Raw genomic sequence first — 25,588 nt, 5'->3', positions numbered from 1 at the left:
CATTAGGTTACACCCTTACATTTCTAATTAATTAAAAATCTTCCTGTAGATCATCTGGTCAACATTCTCTTATTACACTTCATCTCAGCTCATTCTCAACATTTCCCTTTAAACTGCTGCTCCCCACTCTCTCTCTCTGACTCTCCTACTCACTCTCGTTCTCACACATACATATCATTCTTTCCTGTATGAATGAATCTCATTACCATGCATCAAGTAAAAATCAGTTATTATTAATTGGTTACAATGTGTTCTGATCTTCAGAAAATTTATTATACAAAATTTACAAAACATACAGATCTGTACACTGTAAGCATCTATTTACTAGTTTTCATTAACTGTTGTTCATGACGGTTCCATGACAATATGCTCCGGCGACAATTGATCCAATGGAAAATCTGCATGTTAAGGACAATCCACAGTTAAAATGAAATACATGTCATTTTCAGATTTTTTTTTGCAGAGTTACTTTACCACCTAAATATTCCACATATGCAAAAATTAACATGGGTTCATGTCCTTGATTTTTTTCTATCGAGCTTTAAAGTTCATCTATTTGGAAGGTCTCGAGAAATATGCAAATATCATTTTGCATTTTTAGACCCCACAGGATCTATTACTCAGTCAAAAACCATCTAAATTTCACCAAAATTTACACTGTAGTTCAGTATTAAATACTTAAGATAAAGAATCCACTTATATTGCTATTCATTTGCTTTTTAAAGAGTAGCATCACCTTCAATTTTGAAAATAGGCTGGGAAAGGCGACAAAAACATATCTAAAAAATTCAAAATTTAAATTGAAGTACAATAAATGCTGTACTTTATTCAAAATCCATGCCATTTTCACCAAATTTTGCATAGTTGTAGGAAGAGGTATACTAAAGAGGTGAGAACATTAAACATTGGGGGTTCATGTGCTTGTTTTCAAACTATCAGCACTTTTGTTGGAGCAAATGTGCTTTTAAAAACACAACAAGTGGAATGCCTCTGGCCGTCTCACCTGCATCACGCGATTCAATATAGCAGCAGTGCTGATTTTGAAAACTACTATAACTCGCACAAGATGTTCAGTGATACTTGGTTACTCTTAATTCCACGTTTTATGAACTAGACCAATACACTTATAGAGATATGATGGCAATTCAACAAATACCCCCAACGTGGCCAAAGTTCTTTGACCTTACATGACCTTTGACCTTGATCATGTGACCTGAAACTCGCACAGGATGTTCAGTGATACTTGATTACTATTATGTCCAAGTTTTATGAACTAGACCAACACACTTTCAAATTTATGGCTGTAATTCAACAAATACCCCAATTTGGCCAAAGTTCATTGACCCTAAATGACCTTTGACCTTGGTCATGTGATGTGAAACTCATGCAGGATGTTCAGTGATACTTGATTAACCTTATGTATAAGTTTCATGAACTAGGTCCATATATTTTCTAAGTTATGATGACATTTCAAAAACTTAACCTTAGGTTAAGATTTTGATGTTGATTCCCCCAACATGGTCTAAGTTCATTGACCCTAAATGACCTTTGACCTTGGTCATGTGACATGAAACTCAGGCCGGATGTTCAGTAATACTTGATTAACCTTATGGCCAAGTTTCATGAACTAGGTCCATATACTTTCTAAGTTATGCTGTCATTTCAAAAACTTAACCTCAGGTTAAGATTTGGTGTTGACGCCGCCGCCGCCGTCGCCGTCTGAAAAGCGGCGCCTATAGTCTCACTCTGCTATGCAGGTGAGACAAAAAACGGATCTGCAAAAGGCTTGTATCTACATAAAGGAAAATTCTACACCACTATCCCATTTAATTTAATTTGAGGTCATACTTCGCAGCACTGCAGAGTAAAGAATTCTGAAGAGGTAGAGGCGTTAAAAATTTGGTTCATAGATTATTTTTACCTAATAGCTTCGTAAAATAACACATCAAAAATTGCTTTTAGAGTGCCGATGACTGGAAAACTCAGCTCATACCTGAAGCTGATTACGCACATTTTACTAATTGTGACGTCAATGCGCATGGCGTAAAATATGCGCAGACAGGGATGCGTATAAACATAACTGGGGAATGTCCATAAGCCAAATATAAAACCTAACCTCCAAAACTAAATAAACCAATCATAATTATTATTTTTACATTATTCTGAACCAAAACTTTATTACAATCCTAACTTTAACCCTATGCCCTATGAGATGTTAAGACTGGAGCAAATGTTCGTTCCTGACACTTGTAAACAACTGGAGGGCCTCTGGCAGTCTCACCTGCATTAAGTGATTCAATGTAGCAGCAGTGCTGACTTTGAAAACTACTATAAAATAATCATTCACAAAATGATACAATACTACGTTCATTGACCCTAAATGACATTTGACCTTTGTAATGTATGTACGTATACTGGATACTTGTATTGCGCCATCTACTGTTGAGATGTGATACATTGGGCTAGCCAATTGGCACCTTAATAAAGACACTCTACAACCGTATCTCTTAGAGTCAAGACGTATCTTTTATTGTGCTCGTCACATCACATGGTGTCAGAAGGTTTTAAGAACCAGCGCTTTCTTGAGAATTTATAACTAAGTCGGGTCTGCGACCTCCTGGACAACTGTCCTTTGAAGGGAACTTGTCCAAGAATTTCAACGATTGGATACGGGAATTTAACGTCTATGAGATTGCTACTCAACTGACGGAGAAGCCGGAGATTGTCTGGTGTGCAACTTTTCTCCACGTGACAGGGCCACATGTGACCTAAGACTTGTCAGTGATACTTGATTACCCCTATGTCCACAATTCATAAACTATATCCATAAACTTTGAAAGTTATGACAGCAATTTAATAATTAGCTCCAACATGGCCAAAGTTCTTTGACCTTAATGATCTGTAATACTTGATTAACCTTAAGTTCAAGTTTAAAAGTTATGTTGTCATTTAAAAAAATTAATCTTCGGTTAAGATTTGATGTTGACGCCGCCGGTGCCATAGGAAAAGCAGCGTCTATAGTCTCACTCTGCTATGCAGGTGAGACCAAAAAAAAGAAGTACATTCCAATGGGGGGGGGGGGGGAGTGGGAATATGAATTGTATCCCAATATTATCCTAGGGAAACACTGAAATGTTAAAACTGCATATGTGTTCTGTCATCAACATTGGAAAACTTTAGCTAGTCTGTTCATTTGGCTGGAAAAAGTCCTTCTTGGGATATTGCAAGGAATCAGCTATAATTGCAAATATCCATTTCAAATTCACAATTGATTTTAGCAAAGTAATTAAAGGGGAAAATCACCCTGACAAAAAGTTTGTTGTTAAAAATACCAGAAAAAAAGTATATTGATGAAGTTTTGAGGAATATCCATAGATTAGAAAAGTTATTAGAATTTTAAGTTTTTGATTTCTGATGTCATATAAGAGAAGCTGCCCCATATTATATGCAATATAAAATGTATAAATTAAATTTTTTTAATGGCTCATGACTCATTTTTTTTCTCTCTTTCAGGAGCGGGTATGAAATGACTTCGTCTATTGATATACTGAAGGTACAATAAAACCATTTTCAATTTTATGAGAAAAGAAAATTTCATTACCACACAATATTTGGGGAAAGCTGCTGGCATATGATGTCACAAATCAAAACTTTCAATTCTAATAACTTTTTTAATTCTTTGATGGATTTTCTTCAAACCGTTACCAATATATCAAATATTTTTTTTGGCAAAAAGAAGCTGCTGAAAATATTTTTTTTAACGAAAAACTAAGGATAAACGTCCCCTTATATATACTTTTTTTTTAAAGCTAAAAGGTACTCAAGTGGAAATGTGCAATTAATTATACGATTTATGATTGATGTTGGGACCCCAAACTTCCTTGCAATTGATCGCAAGTTTTCTTGCAATTGATCGCAAGTTTCTTGCAGTTGATTTCAGGTTTCTTGCAATTGGTCACAAGTTTCTTGCAATTGATCACACGTTTCTTGCAATTGATCGCACGTTTCTTGCAATTGATCACACGTTTCTTGCAATTGATCGCAAGTCTCTTGCAATTGATCGCAAGTTTCTTGTAATTCATAGCAAATTTCTTGCAATTGATGGCAAGTTTCTTGCAATTGATGGCAAATTTCTCACAATGCTCCATTAGTGTCCTTTCTACATAGGTTCTTATCAACAAAGTTTTTTTTGTTTTGTCATACCCATTAATTCAGACCATCTGAGATAGGCAGCACAGCAGAGTAAATGAACCCCCCCCCCCCCAATAATCACCATCTTTTGACGAACAGCCAATGGCTTCAAAATGTGATTATTATATACAAACAATCAAACTTCAATGAATTTAATGATACTAGACTGCGATGTATTGTGAAACTTTATATCGCACCATGATTATAATGCCTCTCTAAACTTCTTTGTTTTGAGCAAACATTGCACTGATTTGGATTGGAATAGACAAAATTCTTATTTTCACAAATTTCTTCTGTACATTTACCACATATTAAAATTACCATAAAAGGTGATTTTTACATCAATCATCTCAGTTTTAGAAGCATGATTATCAACACTTGAATTTTCTATTTTAGTGAAAGATAGAGTCTGATCACAAATGATCAATTAGTGTGAACTTCTTCTGTAATGGGTATCACTAGCAATGTGAACAATTCTTTTTTTCTTTTTTTTTAAGGGGGAGGGGTGGAAGGATTAGGAGATTTTCAACCTGCAAAAATATCTAGCTTCTGTTCTGACTCACGTTCCCGACCTTTCGTTGGAGAACGGGAACGCTTATTTACGACGTTAGTTGATTTTGGAAGTTAAACTCTGTCCTGCAATGCAAATTGTGTGACATGAGATTTTTTGTTTGTTTCGCATCTGCAACGGAAACATTCAACATGCGTTTCGTGTGCAAAATTCTGGTTGCTACTATGGTAATAGCGATATATATCCGATCTAGGTCGACTTTCCAGAGCCACATTTGTTTCCTCCCAGAGCTCGAGAGGCCGCCCGGGGGGCCCACTTCCATTGAAGAGTGGATACCAGGCGCGACCAGGCGTAAAAAGGGAAAGAGTGGGCAAGTACGTTACGTATAGGCTTATGTAACGTTATAAGGGTGTCAAAAACGATGTTTAAAATACTGAAAAGGAGGATATGTTTTCAATACTTGTAGGGTGTCACAAGCTAAATACTTGTTAAGAGATGCATTTTCCAGCATTTTCAATTCATCTGGAAAAGCCTTGCTTCCCTTGTTTAGGGTGCTTTTCGAAACCGCATGGTCGTGCCTGGTATCCACTCATCAATGGAAGTGGTCCCCCCGGGAATTTGAATCTAATCCCCCATTTCTGGGGAAAGTAAAACATAATGCCCATTGCATTGTGTGCTAGAGGCATATCGTTTGTGTAGGAGTAAACAACAGAATTTGCTATGATCCTCCAGTGTGGCCTTCATTACATGCAAAATGAACCTAAGCAAAATTGGTTCCCCAACAATCATGGTAAATTCTTGCTAGATCCACAGGGTGTCTGGTCTCCTATGACACTGCAGTGATTGTAATATGATCTTTTTTCTTGATCCTTGAAACTCAGAATCCCTACTAGATGATCTATTGGGTGTTTGCATTGCAGCAGTGTCCTTCAACACCCAATTAACTTGGACAACTCAAAATGCAGATCTGTACAGTTTCTGCTATGATCCTTGAGACTGCTCCTCATTGCTTGATGATCTAATGGGAGTCTGCATGGTAGCAGCCTGAGCTAAAGACATCAGCATATTAGTCGTTCCTGAAGCAGTGGTTGTAACAGGTGGTGACTTTCTCTCAGTCTTGACAGTCCCTGAAGGTGACATCACAATAGTCTGATTAGAGGACAGTGATGATGAGAGTGAAGAGCTTAGGGACTTTGATAATGACTTGGTATTTAACTTGAAGACACTGGATGTTGGTGTAGAAGGACCGCTCAAAACAGGACTCTGTTGGATGGAAAAGAAGAAACATATATATTCAGGAAAGAGTGGCCATAAAGTATTTAAAACTACTGTATTCATGTACTGTCAATAACAACCCTATGGTTATGTTCCTCAAAGCTGGCCCTAGCTTGGGAAAATTATATGTCTCTGTCCTTGACCTCAGATGCCTGAAGACATTGACCTCAGAATTAGTATCCGGAAGAGGTCGGAGTGAGGATGATTAGGCCAGGAAATATTTCAGTAATTAGGTAATAATAAGTTGATAGATCTAACAAAAATTTTACGGAATCATTTGTACAATTATGATCCTAAATGATTATTATCTGGCCTTGGTCTTGACCTTTGGCAAAGAGTTAAGCATGTCATGACAAATTGAGAGCTCCATGACTAAAATTACATGCGTTTGGGTTTGCTGGCATAGTTGTTAAAACACTCTTTCTTCATGTTATAATGGTGTGAACTTTGTTGTACACTTATTAATCATTTCCGTTTCTTTATTATTTCTTATTTTCTTTTAATTCAAACTTCTTTTTGATTGGTTAAATACTATTTGGATACACGATACATGAGTATATTAGTAATTATACTTTAAAGTTTCCTTATATCTCAAGTTCTGTTCATAAACTTGCTGACACACAACAAAGCTAATTCACTCACAGTTTGTGATGAGTTCCTCCCAGATCCTGTAGCAGAGACCAGAACATACTTTGGTTGACTAGACGGTGTGCTTCCTGAGGATAGGGTTTTCTGTAGACTACTTCCCGTTGGTGAAAGTAGGGATGGTGTCTTAGGGCTAAAGCTAGATGATGATAGAGATCTACCAGAGGTGATGATGGAAGAGGGTCGTCCCTATACGATCACAGGAATGAAAATAAGCTTTGTCAATACTATCAGAACAGATTCACATATAAACATATAAATCCAACTTCAGAGCACTATAACTAATGGTCCAGTCTTTTTCTCATTAATATTTAATACACTGGCCATTCGTGCTTATCTATGTTTATGATCTTTAGTGTGATCATTTTCAGCTTGAGTTAGGATTATGCAAATGACCAGATCTAGATGTACGATGATATGGTGATCAATTAACTTTATAAAAGAATTGAACTCTTTGAACATATAAGCTTGTGTGGAAACAGAAAAAATCAAAGAATAAGATCAAAGAAAGTTTGAGAAAAATCTGACAAATAATGAGATTATTTATTGTTATGTTATTTATTCAATTTTCTCAAACTTTTGTTGATCTGCTTCTTTGATTTTTCTGTTTTTCGCACAAGCTATCTTGCTCCAAAGGTTTCATTTTCCTTTATTTCAAAGACCTTCACATGAAATAATTGTTTGCTGCAATTACAGGTACTTAGCAATAAGAAAAAAGGGTTTGTTTACTAACCTGAGGTATTGGTATAATAGGTCTGCTTGTTGTCAGGGTTGAGCCGCTGTGTGTTGTAGCAGTGCTGGGTTGAAACCGTAGCTTAGTGACATGAGAGAAGAGAAAAGGTCCTAGGTAACCAAACTCCTCCTCGTATTCATGAAGAACATCAGGTGTGCTTCTAACTCCCTTCAAATATGGTGCGCAATGTTTCTACAGGAATAGCAAAAGCAAACACATTATTCAGAGCCAAACAGGGGTTTAGCAAAGACATACAGTTGAGGCCAGAAGTTTACATACATCCATGAAATTCAACGAAAAGTTGACACCTGCCAAACATCATAAAATTTACTATATCTTATAAAATATTTGTGCTATCATTACGAATTTGGTATCCAACAAATGAGTATGTCATGCCCCTTCATCACATTGCTTTGTCATCAGGAGCTGAAAAATATTTAGGTGTAATTTTTTCTCCCAAAATCTTCATATTTCAAACTAATTAAAAGTAAATACTTGGCAAAAACATTTCATATTTGTGCTAGTTATTTCTCAACACAAACATTTTAGATTACACTTTTTTGTTCAGTGGTGACATATCATGATAAAAAATGTAATATAAATCATAGATTTGACATTAATGTATTTCTATGAAACAATGTTTGAAAATATAATAACAAACAATAGAATACATTTGGCATGAATATTACCTTTCTTCTTCAAAGAAAATTCCACCTGAAATATACCTTAATCCCAACAGCATCCCAATCATGTGAAAGAGCTTAACCCTATAGCACCTACAGATTCCTATGCATAATGGCAATTATTCACTGGAGGAAACAATAAAACTGGTAATAAGTAGGCATTGTTCCAAACAAATTGAAATAGTTTTTTATAAATTTACTTTTGTTCATTACAAGTTATATTTATTTTGTAGCATAGGACCTGTTGAATAAAATGGTACATGGCAAAGTTCAATCAGATGTACGAATATTGACCTTTGACAATCGTTTGCAGAGCGAGAAGAAAAAAAACAAAAGTTTGGGTTTCAGCCGCCCCAGTCCCACGCCTTCAAAAAAATGTAAAGTATCACTGACAGAATACTAAAGTTTTCGCCAAATCTTGGATCAAATATGTCAAAATTTAATTCGAACTCACATCTAGATGTCACTCTGTGTGATATCCAACGTTTTCATGAACATATAGCAACGCCCGAGCTTCTTCGGCGAAGTAAGTGGTTTTCCGAGACATGGACGCAGCCATCTTTGCTGAGATCGACTGCGCAACAGTCTGGAACTTGCTACACACCGATGCATGTCAATCGGTTTTTCTCTATTATACTCAATAGGAGCATACACTTTTCTATGCAGATCTCTATAGCAGCCAACCTATACGGTATGCACACGCAATATTACCACGGTAAATCATAGACAAGAGATACTATAGCGCAAAGAAAACGTACGGGTGGTTAAGTGTGTAATAGGAAGGGCGGTCTCGGGCGGTTCAGGTGCTAAAGGGTTAATACACTCTTTCATTTGATACCAAATGCGTCATGGTAGTATTTATATTTCTGAAGATATAGTAAATTTTACAATGTTTGGCAAGCGAACAAATTTCACTGAATTCCATGGGTGTATGTAAACTTTTGGCCTCAACTGTATGTCATAAGACATACAAGCTATGGTAACTTGGTCATCATGGAGATCATCATGGTAACATGGTACAGCAGCCAATCAAAATCAAGGTAGTTACCATACTCATAATGGCAAAGTTACCTTCATCAGTGTAGGAAATACACAAGGAAGATGGGTGATTTCGCCCTAATAACAGCCCAATTGCGACTAAAATTCCCTCCAAATGTATGCTTTGGGGCGTCCATTCTGTCAAGATTCGCCCCAAGATCTGTCGCTAACAATCATGAACAATAGTCACGATTGTATAGAAAATCAACATTCCAACTATGGCAGAATAATGATTTGATTTTGCTGTGTGATACCATGTAGCTTGTTACCCCTAAAAAGTAACCCTATAATAATTAAAAATTAAAGAAGTATCCCAAAAATTCTGAAATCACCTCGATGTGGAACAAACAAAGCCCTTAAAAATTATTTCTTAACCTGGTTACCTTAGTTCTAATCTTTATGAAACAGGACCTAACTTCAAGGGGAGGGGGGGGGAGCAATTACAGTTAGAGACAGACTTACCTGTACAAGCTGTTTGAGATGTTCTGCTGCTATCTTATCAGGGTTACTGATAATCAGACTCTCAGACATGGTCCTCAGACGTTCTCCTAACATCCTCACTTTAGGAATCACCAATGTCTTCATTACCTACAAACAAATAAGATTAGGTAGAAATTATCATGATGATATTGATGATGACGATGATGATTTTCATCACAGCAGAAGTTATATCAATTACTCTTGGAAATATTTTGTTAAGGTGATGATGGATATGGTTGTGATGATGACGGCAATGATAAATACAATGATGAAGATGACGTTGATGGCTAAAACACTGATGATGCTGAAGTTTTTCTGTCAGTGATACTGTTCCAATCATACACAACATAAAATTATTGTATTAAATAGGCAAAAATTAAAATAGAGATACACTTTTGAATTTTGACTAGAACCAGAATTTGTAATGGATTTATACAAGAAATTGCATCTTTTAGCAAAAAATTTGGGATCTGATTGGATCAAACAACTCTCTGATTACAAGGTAGATTAAGAACCACTACAAAAGGAAAGGTGCAAGCTTTTCATACCATAGATTAATCATGAAAAATATATGGGGGGGGGGGGCTCTAAAACCTTTTTGGGGTTAGACTTAGATACCTTACCTCTGGGCCAAGTTCAGCAAGACCGACCAAGGCTCCATAGATAGTAGCAAGAGGAGCTTTGTCCTTCGAGACCGATTCATCAAATGTCTTTGAGATTCTTGCTTGCATGTTGTTTGTTGTTGTACTAAACTTCCTAAAAGCAAAGAAGAAAAAAAGATGCCAGAGTAGTTTCATTTCTCCCTCTATTTCTTTCTTTATTCTTTCATTATCTTCTTGAACTTTCTTTCTTTGTTTGTTTGCTTTTACCTTTCATTCTTTCATTCTTGGCTCACACATTGCCCATGACCTAATCTGCAAAACTGTAGTTACTCAATATTCCATAAAAATTGATTTCTGTTATTCATGCTTATTTATGCATAATCTATATGAACATTCATACTATGAGCCCCCTCCCCCCACCCCCAGCTAGGGTTAAATGTCATTACTTATTTTACATCCAATTTTGATGAAATCTTCAGAATTATGCTCGTTTGATTTGTCTAAATTCAGATCTATTGATAGGGTGGACTTCTCCTTTAAGTATGGCAAATAAAGTCCAAAGGATATAAAGTGCAATGGACTCACCTACACATACTAGCCATAAGCCTAGCTGCAAAGTCTCTCAGAGCCCAATGATTATCAGCATCTGGACGAAGACTAAGTTGCCTACTCACAATACATGTCATTACGGCTGGGATCAGTTCATGAAGCTGTTCAAAGAGGAATTTCAAATTCAGTTCAACATTATACCATAAAAGTGGGCGGAGAATTATAAAATAAAAAGACTATGGCTTGCAAAACAGTGATTTCCCTAGCCCAAAAAGATTTGTGAAAATTTGTTCACTGTTTTTCACTCTAAAATCTGCAATTTTTTTTCAAAAGAGACTTGGCAGCCCCAATCTAGAAAGTTGTTCCAAAATCTACCTGCAAAAAACATTCATTACTGAAAAATGGAATTCTAATGATTCAATTAAATTAAATTCAATTCATTTATTTCCTCTTTCAATCTTTTTATATTTACAATGATAGTTCAATATACATATTTACAAAATATAACATTTAAATCAATTTTTATAATATAATAATACCATAAAATCTAAAGGGAAGGAGACCAAATAAAAAGCAGAGCTTGTAGGGTGAAGGCCCCCTTTTATTATACATTTTATGAATTTAAAACTAAGATAAAATAAAGAAATAAACAGAATAAATAAAAACAAATAAATCATTGATCTCATATTCATGATTACATCTGCATGCTTGGTTATTAAGTCTGCAAATTAGCCCCAGATAAAAAACTGATATCTATATTATTTGGCTTGGGAAGTACTATTTAAAAAGAAATTGAAAATATTTGATGAAATATATTCAGATGTTTAAATAATAGTTTTTTGCAATCATACATTCCATTCATCATTGAAGTCACTTACATATTTTTCAAGGTAGAGTGTTGAGTTGTCCATGAGTGCCCTGACCATGCGCATGAGATAAATAAGGATTGCTAAGTTATTCTGGACGACATTAACCTTGACTCCTTCGGCGATGAACATACTGAATCTTGGTACCACCTGATATAAGCCTGGGTCACTCGCTAGACTGTGAAGTGCTTCCTGTTGGGTCAAGGAAATCTTAAATCTTGTTCATCTTGTATGTTAACACAGTAATCATGAAATAATAAATACTTGATTAGGTATGATAAGTAAGGTTCTAAATACAGGTGTACACACTACATTAATGTGGGTGCTGTAGTTTTTTTTTAATTAAGAAACATGCTGATAAGCTAACTTAAAGGACAAGTCCACCCCAACAAAAAGTTAATTTGAATAAAAAAAGAAAAATCCAACAAACATAACACAGAAAATTTCATCAAAATTGGATGTAAAATAAGAAAGTTATGACATTTTAAAGTTTTGCTTAATTTCACAAAACAGTTATATGCACATCCTGGTGGGTATGCCAATGAGGAGACTGATGACGTCATCCACTCACTATTTCTGTTGTATTTTATTATATGAAATAGGGAATATTCTATTTTTCTCCTCATTGTCAAGTGAAACAACAATTAATACCTCCCTGAACATGTGGAATGAGCATTGTTTAATACGATATGATTCAGTCAAGTTGGTTCTCATTGTCAAATCTATAAAATATGAAATATTGTATAATTCAAACAATAAAAAACAAAAGAAATAGTGAGTGAGGGACATCATCAACTTCTCATTTGAGTTGTGCATATCACTTTTTGTGAAAAATAAGCAAAACTTAAAAATGTCATAACTTTCTTATTTTACATCAGATTTTGCTGAAATTTTCAGTGTTTCGCGAGTTTGATTTTTCTCTTTTTATTCTAATCAACATTTTTCTGGGGTGGACTTGACCTTTAAACAAGTAAAATACCTTAACCCTTATTAACGGTGAGGGGGGGGGGGGGAGGCAAGCTCAATGTACTTAGGCAACTATCAGGACATGGAAAGTAAGATGACTTTATTACGGCATTACATAAAATCTGCTAGTCATGAATCTTACTCTACTTTTGGTGATTTATGTCTGAATGGTGTCAAATTCCCCAAGACAACAAAAATTACTCCCCTCTAATGAAAGACGGCCCCAATAATAAGACATATATATATATATATATATATATATATATATATATATATATATATTTGTACTCACAGCTCTCTTTGTTTCTGAGGAACCAACACAAGCTTCAGTGATCTCTTTGTAATAAAGCTGCTGCTCCTATGAGATGAAGAGAGAGGGAAAGAGGAGGGTAGACAGACCCATGGATAGAAGAAGAGATAGACAGAGAATGAAGGAGACAAAGATAAATAAAAAGAGAGACAGACCGAAAGATACATGAAGAGAATTAGAGAGAGGAAGAAAGTAGGAAGACACAGAGTGGTGAAGAAAATGTTTAATTACAAATATAGACAAAATAAAAGAGATGGAGTGTCAATCATCTTCACAAATTCTTGGAACCTTATGTATTACCAATCAACCATGTACTGTCATTTAAAAACATAATGTATGCCATATATACAACAAACGGTCAATTAAACTTTGGAATGATAACAAACTTGAGTTGTAGCTGTGTTTCGTACACAAGATGTGACCAGTTTTGTGGTGTAGCAGTTCTGACCCTCGCCTAATAATCAGAGGATCGTATATTCCAATCCCACCAGGGCCTAGTATTTTTTTGCAAGATATTAATCCACACTTTGCCTCTCTCCATCCAGGATGCGAAAGCCTAGCAATCGAGAAATCTCTTGTTGAAAAGCTCCAGGGAGAGTGGACCAAATGCATGCATAGTGTGTGCGGGCAAGCCAGGATCCTATGACTAAGTTAATAATCTGTAGAGCGCTTTTATAGAGACATCGTTCTATATAACAAGTGGAATGCCTCTGGCCGTCTCACCTGCATCACGCGATTCAATATAGCAGCAGTGCTGATTTTGAAAACTACTATAACTCGCACAAGATGTTCAGTGATACTTGGTTACTCTTATTTCCACGTTTTATGAACTAGACCAATACACTTATAGAGATATGATGGCAATTCAACAAATACCCCCAACGTGGCCAAAGTTCTTTGACCTTACATGACCTTTGACCTTGATCATGTGACCTGAAACTCGCACAGGATGTTTAGTGATACTTGATTACTATTATGTCCAAGTTTTATGAACTAGACCAACACACTTTCAAATTTATGGCTGTAATTCAACAAATACCCCAATTTGGCCAAAGTTCATTGACCCTAAATGACCTTTGACCTTGATCATGTGACCTGAAACTTGCACAGGATGTTCAGTAATACTTGATTACTATTATGTCCAAGTTTCATGAATCAGATCCATAAACTTTCGAAGTTATGATGGTAATTCAACAGATACCCCCAATTCGGCCAAAGTTCATTGACCCTAAATGACCTTTGACCTTGGTCATGTGACGTGAAACTCATGCAGGATGTTCAGTGATACTTGATTAACCTTATGTATAAGTTTCATGAACTAGGTCCATATATTTTCTAAGTTATGATGACATTTCAAATACTTAACCTTAGGTTAAGATTTTGATAGATTTTGATGTTGATTTCCCCAACATGGTCTAAGTTAATTGACCCTAAATGACCTTTGACCTTGGTCATGTGACATGAAACTCAGGCAGGATGTTCAGTAATACTTGATTAACCTTATGGCCAAGTTTCATGAACTAGGTCCATATACTTTCTAAGTTATGTTGTCATTTCAAAAACTTAACCTCAGGTTAAGATTTGGTGTTGACGCCGCCGCCGCCGTCGCCGTCGGAAAAGCGGCGCCTATAGTCTCACTCTGCTATGCAGGTGAGACAAAAACGGAATATTATTTTCAAATTATTGAATAAAATCAAACTGAATGTGATCTGGGGGTGTTTTACAAAGAGTTAAGTGTGTCTTACAATACATTAAAATGTCTTTTTTTCAAAAGTTTTGCTTCAAATTATATTTTTCTTTCATGAGGACATAAAACAATATACTACTTGGGTTATATTTAGATTACTGCCACAGGGGAATGGGTTCTTAGGAGAAAACCACAAATCCCTGATAATTAAGCACATGACCTATGGGAAAGTTGTCCTTGCCCCTTGTCATCATTTACTTAAAAAGTTGCCAATTTGAAATCTAAAGAGTCTTAGGGATCTCAATTCAAAAGTAGCAATAACTTTCTTATTGCTTGTCTGATTTCTTTCAAACTTTCACCATTCTGTTTTATTTTTCTCCTTTCTAACACAACATTTTATGACCAGGGCTGGATTCCCCCTTAATAATGAGCAATAGCATGTGTCCTCTTTGCATGATTTGACCAATGCAATGTCTGGAGGTACTTACTACAGATAGTTCATGGACAAGGACACCTTTGAGTTTGACCGGATCTGATGTGAGACCTTTAGCCTTTGCAAGCAATGCAGCAGCAGTCTTTCCCATGTCACCTTTACCAGACTTCTTCTCTGCCTTGGCTGAAGGTTTCTTGGTATGCAATGCATCCTGGGATTCCACTTTCTGGGTATGTGTGTCCACTGAGATTGACATATTGAATGAAAGATGAAAATGATAAATGTCAGTCAAACCTAGATATTTACATACCAAGCTCACTATCTTTAAACACAAATAACAGTCCTTAATCCCAATAGTCCCAGGGTACTAAAGTCTTGTTATTCTGGAGGGGGGGGGGGGGGTGGGATTGCATCAGTCTTGTACAATATTGGCTATTATTATTTAGATGTAGGGTTTTAGATGCGCAGATATTTTTGACGTCTTGTGAGGTTGTTTCAAAGGGACAAAATATTAGAACTGATTTTTAACGTGCATGCCTATGAAAACCATCCAATAATTGAAAATATTGGACGAAATGAATATTTAGCCCCTGCCACAAGGTTATCATTGGTTAATAAATGATTGTGTGCATGAAGCTATTGTTACGTCACAATGAAATTGCATTGCGTATTAGTTGCCAGGAGGTGTGATAAAGGAGCATCAATTTATTGAATTCAAATGCACTTGCACTATACGCTAGCACATCTTTACTTTATTACAGAGATTTCTTTTTTTTTTAATTGACAATACTCAGGCGCCATGCTCATGATTTACAGGATTGCCATAAATGATGAGTTACTAAAAACATTTTTTTTTGCTTCGTTACTTTATGTTTAGCTTTGTGGGGGTATCTAAATAATAATAATAATATTGGATGACCAATTTTCGTGGGATGCGTAGAAATATTGTTACTCGCTGAAGAACAATATTGGATTTGTCTTCGACTCATCCAATATTCTTCATCAGCTCGTACAATATTTCTTCGCATCACACTCAAGGCCATCCAATATTCCCTTATCATTGAATATATACATACATACTTTTTATCTAAAATAAAAGGAAAAAAAATGTAATTTATGACTTACCAGGAGGTGGATTTTCTGGAATGGCAGGCTGAGTTCCTTCAATGCTTAACCAATGAGCTGGATTAGAGGAAAAACACAAATTAGGTATTACTTGTTACGAGTGGGATCTAACAGTGCCGTTCTCAATCCTTTACATGTATACATGAATAATAATATAAGATTTGTAGAGCGCACGTATCCACTATTTTAGGTGCTCAAAGCAGGGAGTGATCCATTCAATAGGCAACTAGATAACACAGCGACTTAACCCTAATTCTCCCGGGGGGGGGGGGGGCATAATGGCCCCCCCTCGACAATTTTCGCGATATATCTGCTGCGCAAATTTTTTTTTACCTCGCCGCTCACTGACTTTTTACTTTCAAGTCTCGCGCAAACTTTGAGACCAAATTTGTGACGTCCGGGTACACGGTTACGACATTACGCAACATTATGTAAGTGCATGTCAGACCCAAAATTGCTCATAAACGTGATTTCATGTACAAATCCAATGCAAATTGTGTATTTAGCCCAAATTCATAAATGTATCATTATTTCTACTTTTACTGATTAAACTTAATTAATTTTGCCTTGTTTATGATCAGAATTCAGTCTGGAACGATTTCCATTGAAAAAACAATAAAAAACAAAAAGTAAAAAAACAAAGAAATACATAAGAAATTCATAAAACAATAAAATACATAAGAAATTGATTTCCAAACCGAAATTTTTTTTAATTGCAATTGTTAAGAATGCTACAAAGAATATTTTTACCAAAAATTAGCATTCTAGGAGCTTTATTTAGTGAATTAGAGCAAAAAGTATGATTTATGCATAAATTAGCATAATTAATTCATATAAAATAAAATCTCATTATTTTGGAAAATTTTACCATACAGCCTTGTAGATTACATCGCACACTACCAGCGTGCAAATTTTTGCGTCGCTCGCGCGATCGGCAGCCGAGATCTTAAGGGGGGCCATTATGGCCCCCCCCCCCCCCCCCCCCGGGAATGACAAGAATCAAAATACCCCGGGAGAGTTAGGGTTAATATAGCATTATTATTATCATTTTGTCTATGAGAAAATTAAAAGAATGTACATCTGTCCTCTGTACACATGGAATATTCCTGTCATAATTCCTAGGCCTGGAATTACAAAGTTTGAGGACACGGGTACTATTCTAGACAGCACAAAAATATCCAAGGCCAATTAGAGAGGCATAGAGAATGGTCCAATGGATTTGTCTGCTAGCTTTTGAATCCAAGCCATGACATTATATCTTTCAGCAAGAAATTGATCCACATTTTTCTGCACTCAATACTGGTGATGTAAACGGGTACATGTACCTGGCAGGAATTTATTCTTCATATGCTTATGTGCTTTAAAAGGTTTGCCGGGCTAAAGCAAAGGTAACTTGGGAGTTCATAGAAATGTTGAATCATACATGATATGCACTGCAAAAACTAATTAGCATCAATGTTAAAGACCAACGAAACACACAATGACTGGGGTGTGAACCCATGACCTTCTCTTTGAAAGATGAGGGTCAGAACCACTAGACCACAATACATACCTTTGAGACTAACATCTAGTGGAATCTTAGGCATGGATGAATTGATGATATCAGAGAGATCTAATTCCTTCTCTTCAACAAAGTGAAGCTCTCTTCCTCCTCCACTCGCATAGCGGAAAGGAATGTGCTCCTCGGTGCTAAAACCATACAATGGCTGTTGAATAATGACAAATTAAAATGAAAAATATATCTACACATCTAGTGTATGTTCTGGAGATGAATACAGGAAACTAATGATTTATGATTCCTCACTTGGATTGTATTACTGAGGCTGTAGGCCGAGGTAAGATATCATCCATTTTTTCTATAAATGCACATTTTGGGGTAAATTTGATGATATTCAGCATGCACTTTGTGTTATAAGATGGTAACAAATTAACAGAACCTAACAAACTGCTTTCAATCAAAATTTGATCTTAAATACTAGAGACAAATCCAGGAAATATAATTTTCAATCAGGTAAAAATACAATTCAGGAAAATATCAAAATTCAAACATTCAAATTACTGTGCATTGACAAATAAAAATCGTTGCACTAGCAACTCAAAGGGATAAATCAACTTTGTCAAAGTTTACTAAATTTCCTTTTGACATAATAAGAGGTAATCAGATATGTTTCTAATGTAATAATGAAAATACCTTAAATTTTTACCCAAAATGGAAGGCGACATATAATGGAGTTCATTTCAATCATGGTGCATGAGAGCACCATTTAAGCAGACAGACGGTTTAAGGTCAGTGTTGGTGAAATGGACATTTTTTAATGAAAACTTGGGCATCACCAGTACTCTTTAATTCATTCACACTTTTATATATGTTTTGCACGTTTTACAAAAAATATGTAAAAAGTAATGTAAAAGAATATATGTAAAAGAGTTGTAAGTAAAATAATTTGGTTTGTTATCATTTTTGTTCATATTACAATATAAAGGTTCCTATTGCTGAGTATTGCACTTTGGAATAAAAAGAAAAGACAGAAATAAAAAATTATGTGCAGTGGCTGGCTTCCCATTTTATCTTAGAAATGTAATGTATCATCTTGACACATTTTAATTCTTTTTCCCTATTCAAAAAAATCTTTTTTTGCCACTGTCGTTACCAAGAGTTTTCTTTAATTGTTACTAATGATGTCTACAAATATAGCTAATATTAATAAGACAAATAATAATGAAAAAAAAAAAAAAAAAAAAAAACGGAGAGTAAGGTTTCAAGTCCGATCCAGGGGGGCCTTTCATGAAAGGACTTGTCGGACGTTTTATCCGACAGTTACCATAGTAACAGTACGTCTCAGCCAATCAACATCAGAGAAAGATGTCAGATCTGACAACTTGTCGGATGAAAATGTTGATGAAACACTCCCCAGGATGCTTCTTCAGCTCGTCTGAACTGGCAGGAAATCGTCGTTGCCGCTTGGCTCTGACACACAATTGATGTTATTGTGTTTGAGATGTCAGGGAATATTAACATCACAGTCCGGGCACATCAGGATATTATTCTTCCGTATACTTCAACATGAACACATCCCAACACAACTTTCAAGATAAAGATGTGCTCATTATAGACAAAGAACCTAGACAGGTTGAGAGGGGGTCTGTGTAGCAGTCTACATCACTTCATAGAACCCTTCTCTCAACAAAGGAGGATTACAACACAACCTCTCTCCGATTTACAATCCAGTAATCCAGAAAATTCCTTGACGTATCAAAGACAATAACATCTATTGTGCGTCGGAGCCAAGCGGCAAAAGCGATTTCCTGCCAGTTCAGACGAGCTGAAGAAGCATTCCAGATCGGATGTGAGACTGTACTCTCCGTTTCAAAAATCAAGTCCAGATGATCAGATTTATTTCTCTTCATTATTTGTCCTTCTTCCTGGATGAATCAATACATACATCAGTTTAAAAACAAAAATACTAACCTCAATGTTCTGAACTCTGATGGCATGATCAAAATCAGCAGTAGATAACTTCACTCGCTTAGCATGCCTCATGAATTTGGCTGCTTCCTGTAGTGTAAAAAAAACTTCTATGAAACTTCTTATTTTGCCTAGATATTGCCTATATGAAACAATACCTCTTATTGGTTCTTATTTATAAAAAACACATGCAAGGACAGGACAGGATTTGAAGAGAAATGGACAGCTCTACTTCCAAATGATAAATGTGAAAGACATCTTTGCCAAATCTATTACAGATTTGAGAAGCAAACTTTAACAGAGAGATGGCTGCATCTGGGGGGAAAAAACCTGGGAGAACTTGAAATTTACTGAGGTTATTCTGACCATTATTCGTTGGTAAATCATTTTGTATTGTGTTTCAATTAATATTTCTGAGATACAGTGCAAATCGGGGTGGTAAGAACCTTTGTTTATGAATGCCAACATTATGTAGAGTAAGCTAAGACAGCAAATGGTTTGCTCAATATGTTTTTGGCAGGATTATAGAGTTAGAAACCAAATGAATATTGATGATATTACAAGAACAAAATTTGAGAGAAACATCCCCTTCCAGAAGGGAGAATTAGCCACATTCACAGAATACAACTGAGTTTGACTTTGAGGTGGGCAAACTAAGCAAACTCTGTAAAACTCTAATCATAAGCCTATCACAAATATGTTTGAATTTTGCAACCTTAAAGTAGGAAGAGAAAGAATGACTATTTCAGGGGTTAGTTCTCAGGGACCCAGGGTATGAAGTGTAGCTAAAATCACACATACATGTAGTTCCTGGCAAGTGGGGCGTATGACCACATTGGTCAAATCAAGCTCACAGGATATGCACTCCTTCATCTAATCAATGAGATTATGGCCAAGTATCATGTGTGCTTTGGCACTTAATCAGTTAAACTTTGTGTAGCACCTCCCATATGACTTTAATTTATGGTTTTATCTTTTTACGGTTAAATTAAGAGACTGAACCAAATTATTCATTTTTTTATTTATTTATTTATTCATTCATTTATTTATATTATTCATTTATATATTTAGTTTATTTTATATCCAGGCAACATGATAACAAACATGACAGATACAATAACAACATTACAAGAGAAATGTAAATTTGAGCACCAGCCAAAGCCTGGGGATCACCTAAAAGAATTGAAAATTCTGTTGAGAGGTTCTCCACATTTGCCGGTGCCTACATAAAATAGAAATAAATCTAAATATGTAATGATAACTAAATAAATTAAACTTAATTTTCATTTGTGAAGTAAAAATCAAGCAGTATACAAAGTGGGAATTAGACCAACTAGGCATTTTACTAGATTGAAATGAATATTAGACTACATGTAAGTAGGTATTAGACCATGTGAAGGGTAGCACAAATTACAATTATAATAAACTGGTAGTAGACCAATTGGGTTCAGCTCATTTGGTAAACCAAATGCTTGTTGGGAACCATCAAACATGTTGCTAAATTGAAGTATGAAATGAGAGTTCTCTACCTGTATCATCATCTTAATTCTGAAAGTAACGTCATCAGCAAGAAAGGTAGCCACTTCTTCATTAAGAGAGGACACGCCCACACATTCACCAATCACTTTGATAGATTCCTGGCTCAATGTTGCCTTTACCTCTCTCTCCTTTTCAGCCATTTTCACTGTGGGTCCTTGTATCAAAAGAAGAGATTGAGAGACAATATCAAAGAAAGCTATCATTTTTTTTCCAGATGCATCTATCAGCCAGAGGAGGCTGAAGTCCAGCGCCCCCCTCTGTCACCAAGATCTTGGCTGCCCACTGTGCATTCCAAACAAAAATCTGCACATGCATCACCACTACATGTACCTATTCTATGAAACTGTAAGACAAATTTCCAAGAAATGTCATTATGAATAAAACATTTATAGTTTGCTCTATAGATAATGCCTTAAATCTCTTGACTTTTGGTTTAGGGACTCTTTTTGTGATTTTGATTAAAAGCACATAAATTTTTTTTCATGAAAAGTAATATAATGAAACATGAGTTTTTATTAGAAACTTAATTTGCATTTGATTTGTGTTTTTGAGCAATTTGCATCCGCTATGAACTTACATATTGTATAACTTCAGAATCTCATCAGTAAAATATACAAATTTACAACTGCATTTTGGGTTGTGAACATACATCATACATGTACATGTATTACTCCCCCCCCCAAAAAAAAAAGAAACACCAATGGGGCCAAGCCAAGGGGTGGACTTAAGCCACAAATGGGTGCATTACATGCCGCTGTGTCAGGAAAATTGAAGGCACGGTGCATGCAAAATTGCAACAATTGCATGGCCCTTACGCGAATTTAAGAAGAGGTTTTATAAAATCGAGTCCTTATACGAAACTTACTAAACGATGTGAAGTAAATTCCCCCTAATATCATGAATATCCCTCAAATAGCGTCATTTAAGCGTTGATTTTTCTTCTCGTTCACAAAATACGGAGCTTTCTTCTATTTCCGAAATTTTTCGTCTTATTAGCTAAAGAGGGCACGCGATTTATCATCATATCAAAGACACAAGGGAAAGACTAGGCACAAAAACTATTTTACACATAAATTGATGCAAAGCGTTACGTGAAGTCGGCAAAGTGTGAACCGTTTTACTGTAAAGACTTTGGTGGAAAGTTTCTTGACAAACGAAAGGTAGCACTGCGGGCTTTGTTCAAGGTACGTAGAATTTTTTTTTTTTTTTTTCCATTTGTACATGTAGGTATGTTACAAAAAAAATTGAGAACTGAGGTGTTTGTTTCAGAGCATCATTTAGAGCTCATCAAGACCTTTCATTTAACACCCTATTCATCTCAATAGCCCCAGTAGCCTCAACAGCTGCCATAAACATTCAACTACGTAAAAACACTTCAGGCTCAGCCACAACATTGCCTTGGCTTCACTCACACGTATTGCAAGGTAAGTATGCTATACTAACCTTGCACTACGAACGTGTTTACGCAATGGATTTTAGAGATGTCAGTTAACATCGCTTCATAACACAAATAATGTTAGCCGAAACTCATTCAGCTACTCACCAGGGCTTTTTTTTGTTGAAAAGCGTTCTATTTTCAATTTTAAAAATATTTTAAATATAAAAAGCACATAAAAAAGAGCAAACTCGCTAACCTCGGCCTGGAAAGTGGCTTCGCATGTCTCTTCCACGGAAATGAAAGGAAGGTCGTTACTGGCGCTAATACAATTCACAACCTTAATTCAGCTTGTCAGTATTTTTAAACTAGATCCTTGATTTATTGTATGCGCATTTCCTATGATTGTTTGATAAAATAGAGACACACATTGGACACTTTGCCGACTTCACGTAACGCTTGCATCGACTTTACGTGTAATACAGTTTTTGTGCCTAGTCAAAACTGTTTTTGTGCAAATAGTCTAAATCAGTTCAAATCCAGACTTGAAAAATTTTGGCACAACCATCCTCTGAAGTACAGACCTTACCAAAGATAAGAAAATCAACGAGTAGCACATAAGCAGATTGCTTTACATCTCAACATCCAAGTAAATCCAAGTAGTCTTTCCCTTAAATTAATTAATTAATTGTAGTGTCTTTGATATGAGGATAAATCGCGCGCCCTCTCTAGCTAATTAGACGGAAAAATATTTGGGAAATAGAAGCAAGCTCCGTATTTTGTCAACGAGAAGAAAAATCAATGCTTAAATTGACGCTATTTGAGGGATATTCATCATATTACATGCATTAGGGGGAATTGACTTCCATGACATGCATCGTTCGGTAAGTTTCATAGGATTTGATTTTATGAATCATCTTCTGAAATTTGCAGGAGTTTGTTGCAATTTTGCATGCGCCTTGCCTTCATTTTTCCTGTACACCCAGTTGGACGATCAATTTTAGAAAGTCATTTGGAAAAATTTACAAGCGAAGTTTCAGCAATTTTTAGTACAAAATGTTACTGTTAGGAAATATTATAAAGAACAAAATAGAAGATGACTACAATTTAGATTAAATTCATATTCTTAGTGTAATCCAAACAAAGACAAAAAAGAAGGCTTCAAAAATATAAAGTGTCCGGACACCCGACCCCCATCCTACATGGCGGCAGTAATGCACCCATGGCATGGGTGCCTTGGGCTTGGCTTTTGCCCTGCCCCTGGCTTGGCCTTGCCACATCGCCATCGGGAATTTTAAGCTCCATTATTTTCAGTTCACTTTCAGCATCGATCGATCTTGTTCTTAATCTTTATTCTTAGTCATGTTAGTCTTCTTCTTCTTCAAGCTACACTGCCTCCTTCAATCCTGAAGATTCTTGCAGTATTGTAGTACCGGGGACCGGCAGGTGCAATACACCGGGTGAACACCCTACTCTTTGACGAATAGTGTATTGGTTTTAACGTGAATAGGTTGTGACTCTCCTATAGTAGCTATACACGGGACCAACATTTGCGTCCTTTCCGATGGACGGAGTGTTTTCCAACTGCATTCACACCCGCACTGAACACAGCGGTGAGGCACGTTAACACACAACGCTAGCATCAGTTTTTTTGTAAGACGTCTTCCGGCATGCTGCGGGACTCGAACCCACGCACGTTGAGATCTACGAGTACGATCTTATCCGGAACAGGCGCTCTAAGACCAAGTCTAAGACCTAAGTTTCTAATCTAAGTATGGTTGGAACTACCCCTTATCGACCACCTAATCTTCTCAGCATCGTATCTGCGAAAATATTCATCAATTTTACCCAGTTTTAGTCCCATTTGTGCAGAAAATTGAGCAGATCAGATTCCCATGTTTCGCTCGGCGACTCCGATTCAATCCGCGTATATATCGACGAACAACGAATACAACGATTTTACATTTGCTCATTTGCACCCGTCTTTTGAAACCGACCACCCGCGATACACTAAGTTTACGGCCGATTCTTGTCGCGGTGGCGAAATATTTTTACTCTTCCAAATCAGTTCTATGATGTCAACATGCTAAATGATCGTCTCACTACTTCCACTGCGAGCTCCGGCACATGATTCGACGATTGACGACGGATATTTGTTCTAAAGCCGTTTCCTATCGGACTTCTTGGTTTTTCAGCGGGAATTGGGTCTGGTCAATACAATTTTGATTAATTCTACTAAATTTTTACTTTTTGTTGCTTCTTTTTTTCTCGTAAAATCGATTCTTACCGTTTCTATGGACACTGCGCCTACTCTCCCGCGCGTATCGTTTGTAATACGCAATAATTTTAACGCGCGCAAGGTGGTCGGTTTCAAAAGAGGTGGTCGATATGTGGTAGTCTCACCATATAGTAACTAGTGAGTCACTAGTCTAACCGACCGAGTCTGACTCTGAGCTACACTGCCTCCCATCTCAGTCGGTCTCAGTAGGACTTCATCTTCACAGTATTATTTTTTATTATTGACTGAAGTAAGTGATCAAAATTTATGCAAACGTGCAAGTCAAGTCAAAGGTAGAAAAAAAAAACGGTCGAATCGAAACACAGAAACGTGATTGCCCCTACGCCCTATATGCATAAGAATCGCACGCACGGGCATGACGGGTTGAGCTGGTGTATGGACCGGATACGGACTACACAACACGGCGTTAGTTTACTTTAAAAAAAAATATTTTAAGTTCAAGTTTATGCAGGTAAGCAACGATAAATTTGTCATGTAAACCTATATAATCTTGGCTCACCTTATCAAAAGGACTTCAATTCAAGCCGGGTGAGACAGTGATTGTCCAGTGATTTTTTTAACGACAACTCTTCTCATGGGTCCACTGCGCTGCCAGAAGAAAAGTATATTTCACGTTATATTAGACCAACGAACGTAGAGGGCAGCAACACACAAGCGTGTTGCTCTATCTAGCTAAGGAAGGTCAACTCCGCTCGAATTTTGTGACCACTCTAAAAAATAAGGTGGGGTTTTGGGAAATTTGTCGAGTTGATTTTTTTTCATTTGATAATTTCAAATATTTTTAATGAACAATTATTAGATCGCTTATTCTGGGT

General features: G+C 36.3%; 2 protein-coding genes across 2 annotated transcripts in view; one reads left to right on the top strand and one right to left on the bottom strand.

The window, feature by feature from the left end:
• Nucleotides 1–4,294: 4,294 nt before the first annotated feature.
• LOC129279278 (transcription initiation factor TFIID subunit 6-like) lies at nt 4,295–25,391 on the bottom strand. Its single transcript, XM_054915373.2, has 14 exons — nt 25,273–25,391; nt 21,090–21,253; nt 19,564–19,650; nt 17,647–17,800; nt 16,095–16,151; nt 15,025–15,212; nt 12,832–12,897; nt 11,586–11,765; nt 10,744–10,868; nt 10,180–10,312; nt 9,539–9,664; nt 7,356–7,547; nt 6,620–6,811; nt 4,295–5,965 (listed from the first exon to the last, which is right to left on the bottom strand). The coding sequence occupies exons 2-14, from the start codon at nt 21,237–21,239 to the stop codon at nt 5,684–5,686; spliced, it is 1,932 nt and encodes a 643-aa protein (XP_054771348.1). The 5' UTR covers nt 21,240–21,253; nt 25,273–25,391; the 3' UTR covers nt 4,295–5,683.
• The window catches only part of LOC129279675 (acyl-coenzyme A thioesterase 9, mitochondrial-like), a 30,459-nt gene continuing 29,974 nt past the window's right edge, over nt 25,104–25,588 (top strand). Inside the window, exon 1 of the mRNA XM_064110823.1 lies at nt 25,104–25,224. The gene's annotated coding sequence lies outside the window, so the exon portion shown is untranslated. The remainder of the gene's footprint in view (nt 25,225–25,588) is intronic.

This window comes from Lytechinus pictus, chromosome 16 (genome assembly GCF_037042905.1).
Source record: "Lytechinus pictus isolate F3 Inbred chromosome 16, Lp3.0, whole genome shotgun sequence".
Classification (NCBI taxonomy): domain Eukaryota; kingdom Metazoa; phylum Echinodermata; class Echinoidea; order Temnopleuroida; family Toxopneustidae; genus Lytechinus; species Lytechinus pictus.
This window is presented reverse-complemented; position numbering and strand designations above follow the sequence as displayed.

What these genes read in the sequence shown, in the direction of transcription:
- LOC129279278 (XM_054915373.2), bottom strand. Translation starts at nt 21,239, where the DNA reads ATGGCTGAAAAGGAGAGAGAGGTAAAGGCAACATTGAGCCAGGAATCT. An exon ending in GAATTAAGATGATGATACAG is followed by an intron (nt 19,651 to 21,089) that starts GTAGAGAACTCT and finishes TTTACACTACAG; the next exon opens with GAAGCAGCCAAATTCATGAG. An exon ending in GGAGGAACTCATCACAAACT is followed by an intron (nt 5,966 to 6,619) that starts GTGAGTGAATTA and finishes TCCATCCAACAG; the next exon opens with AGTCCTGTTTTGAGCGGTCC.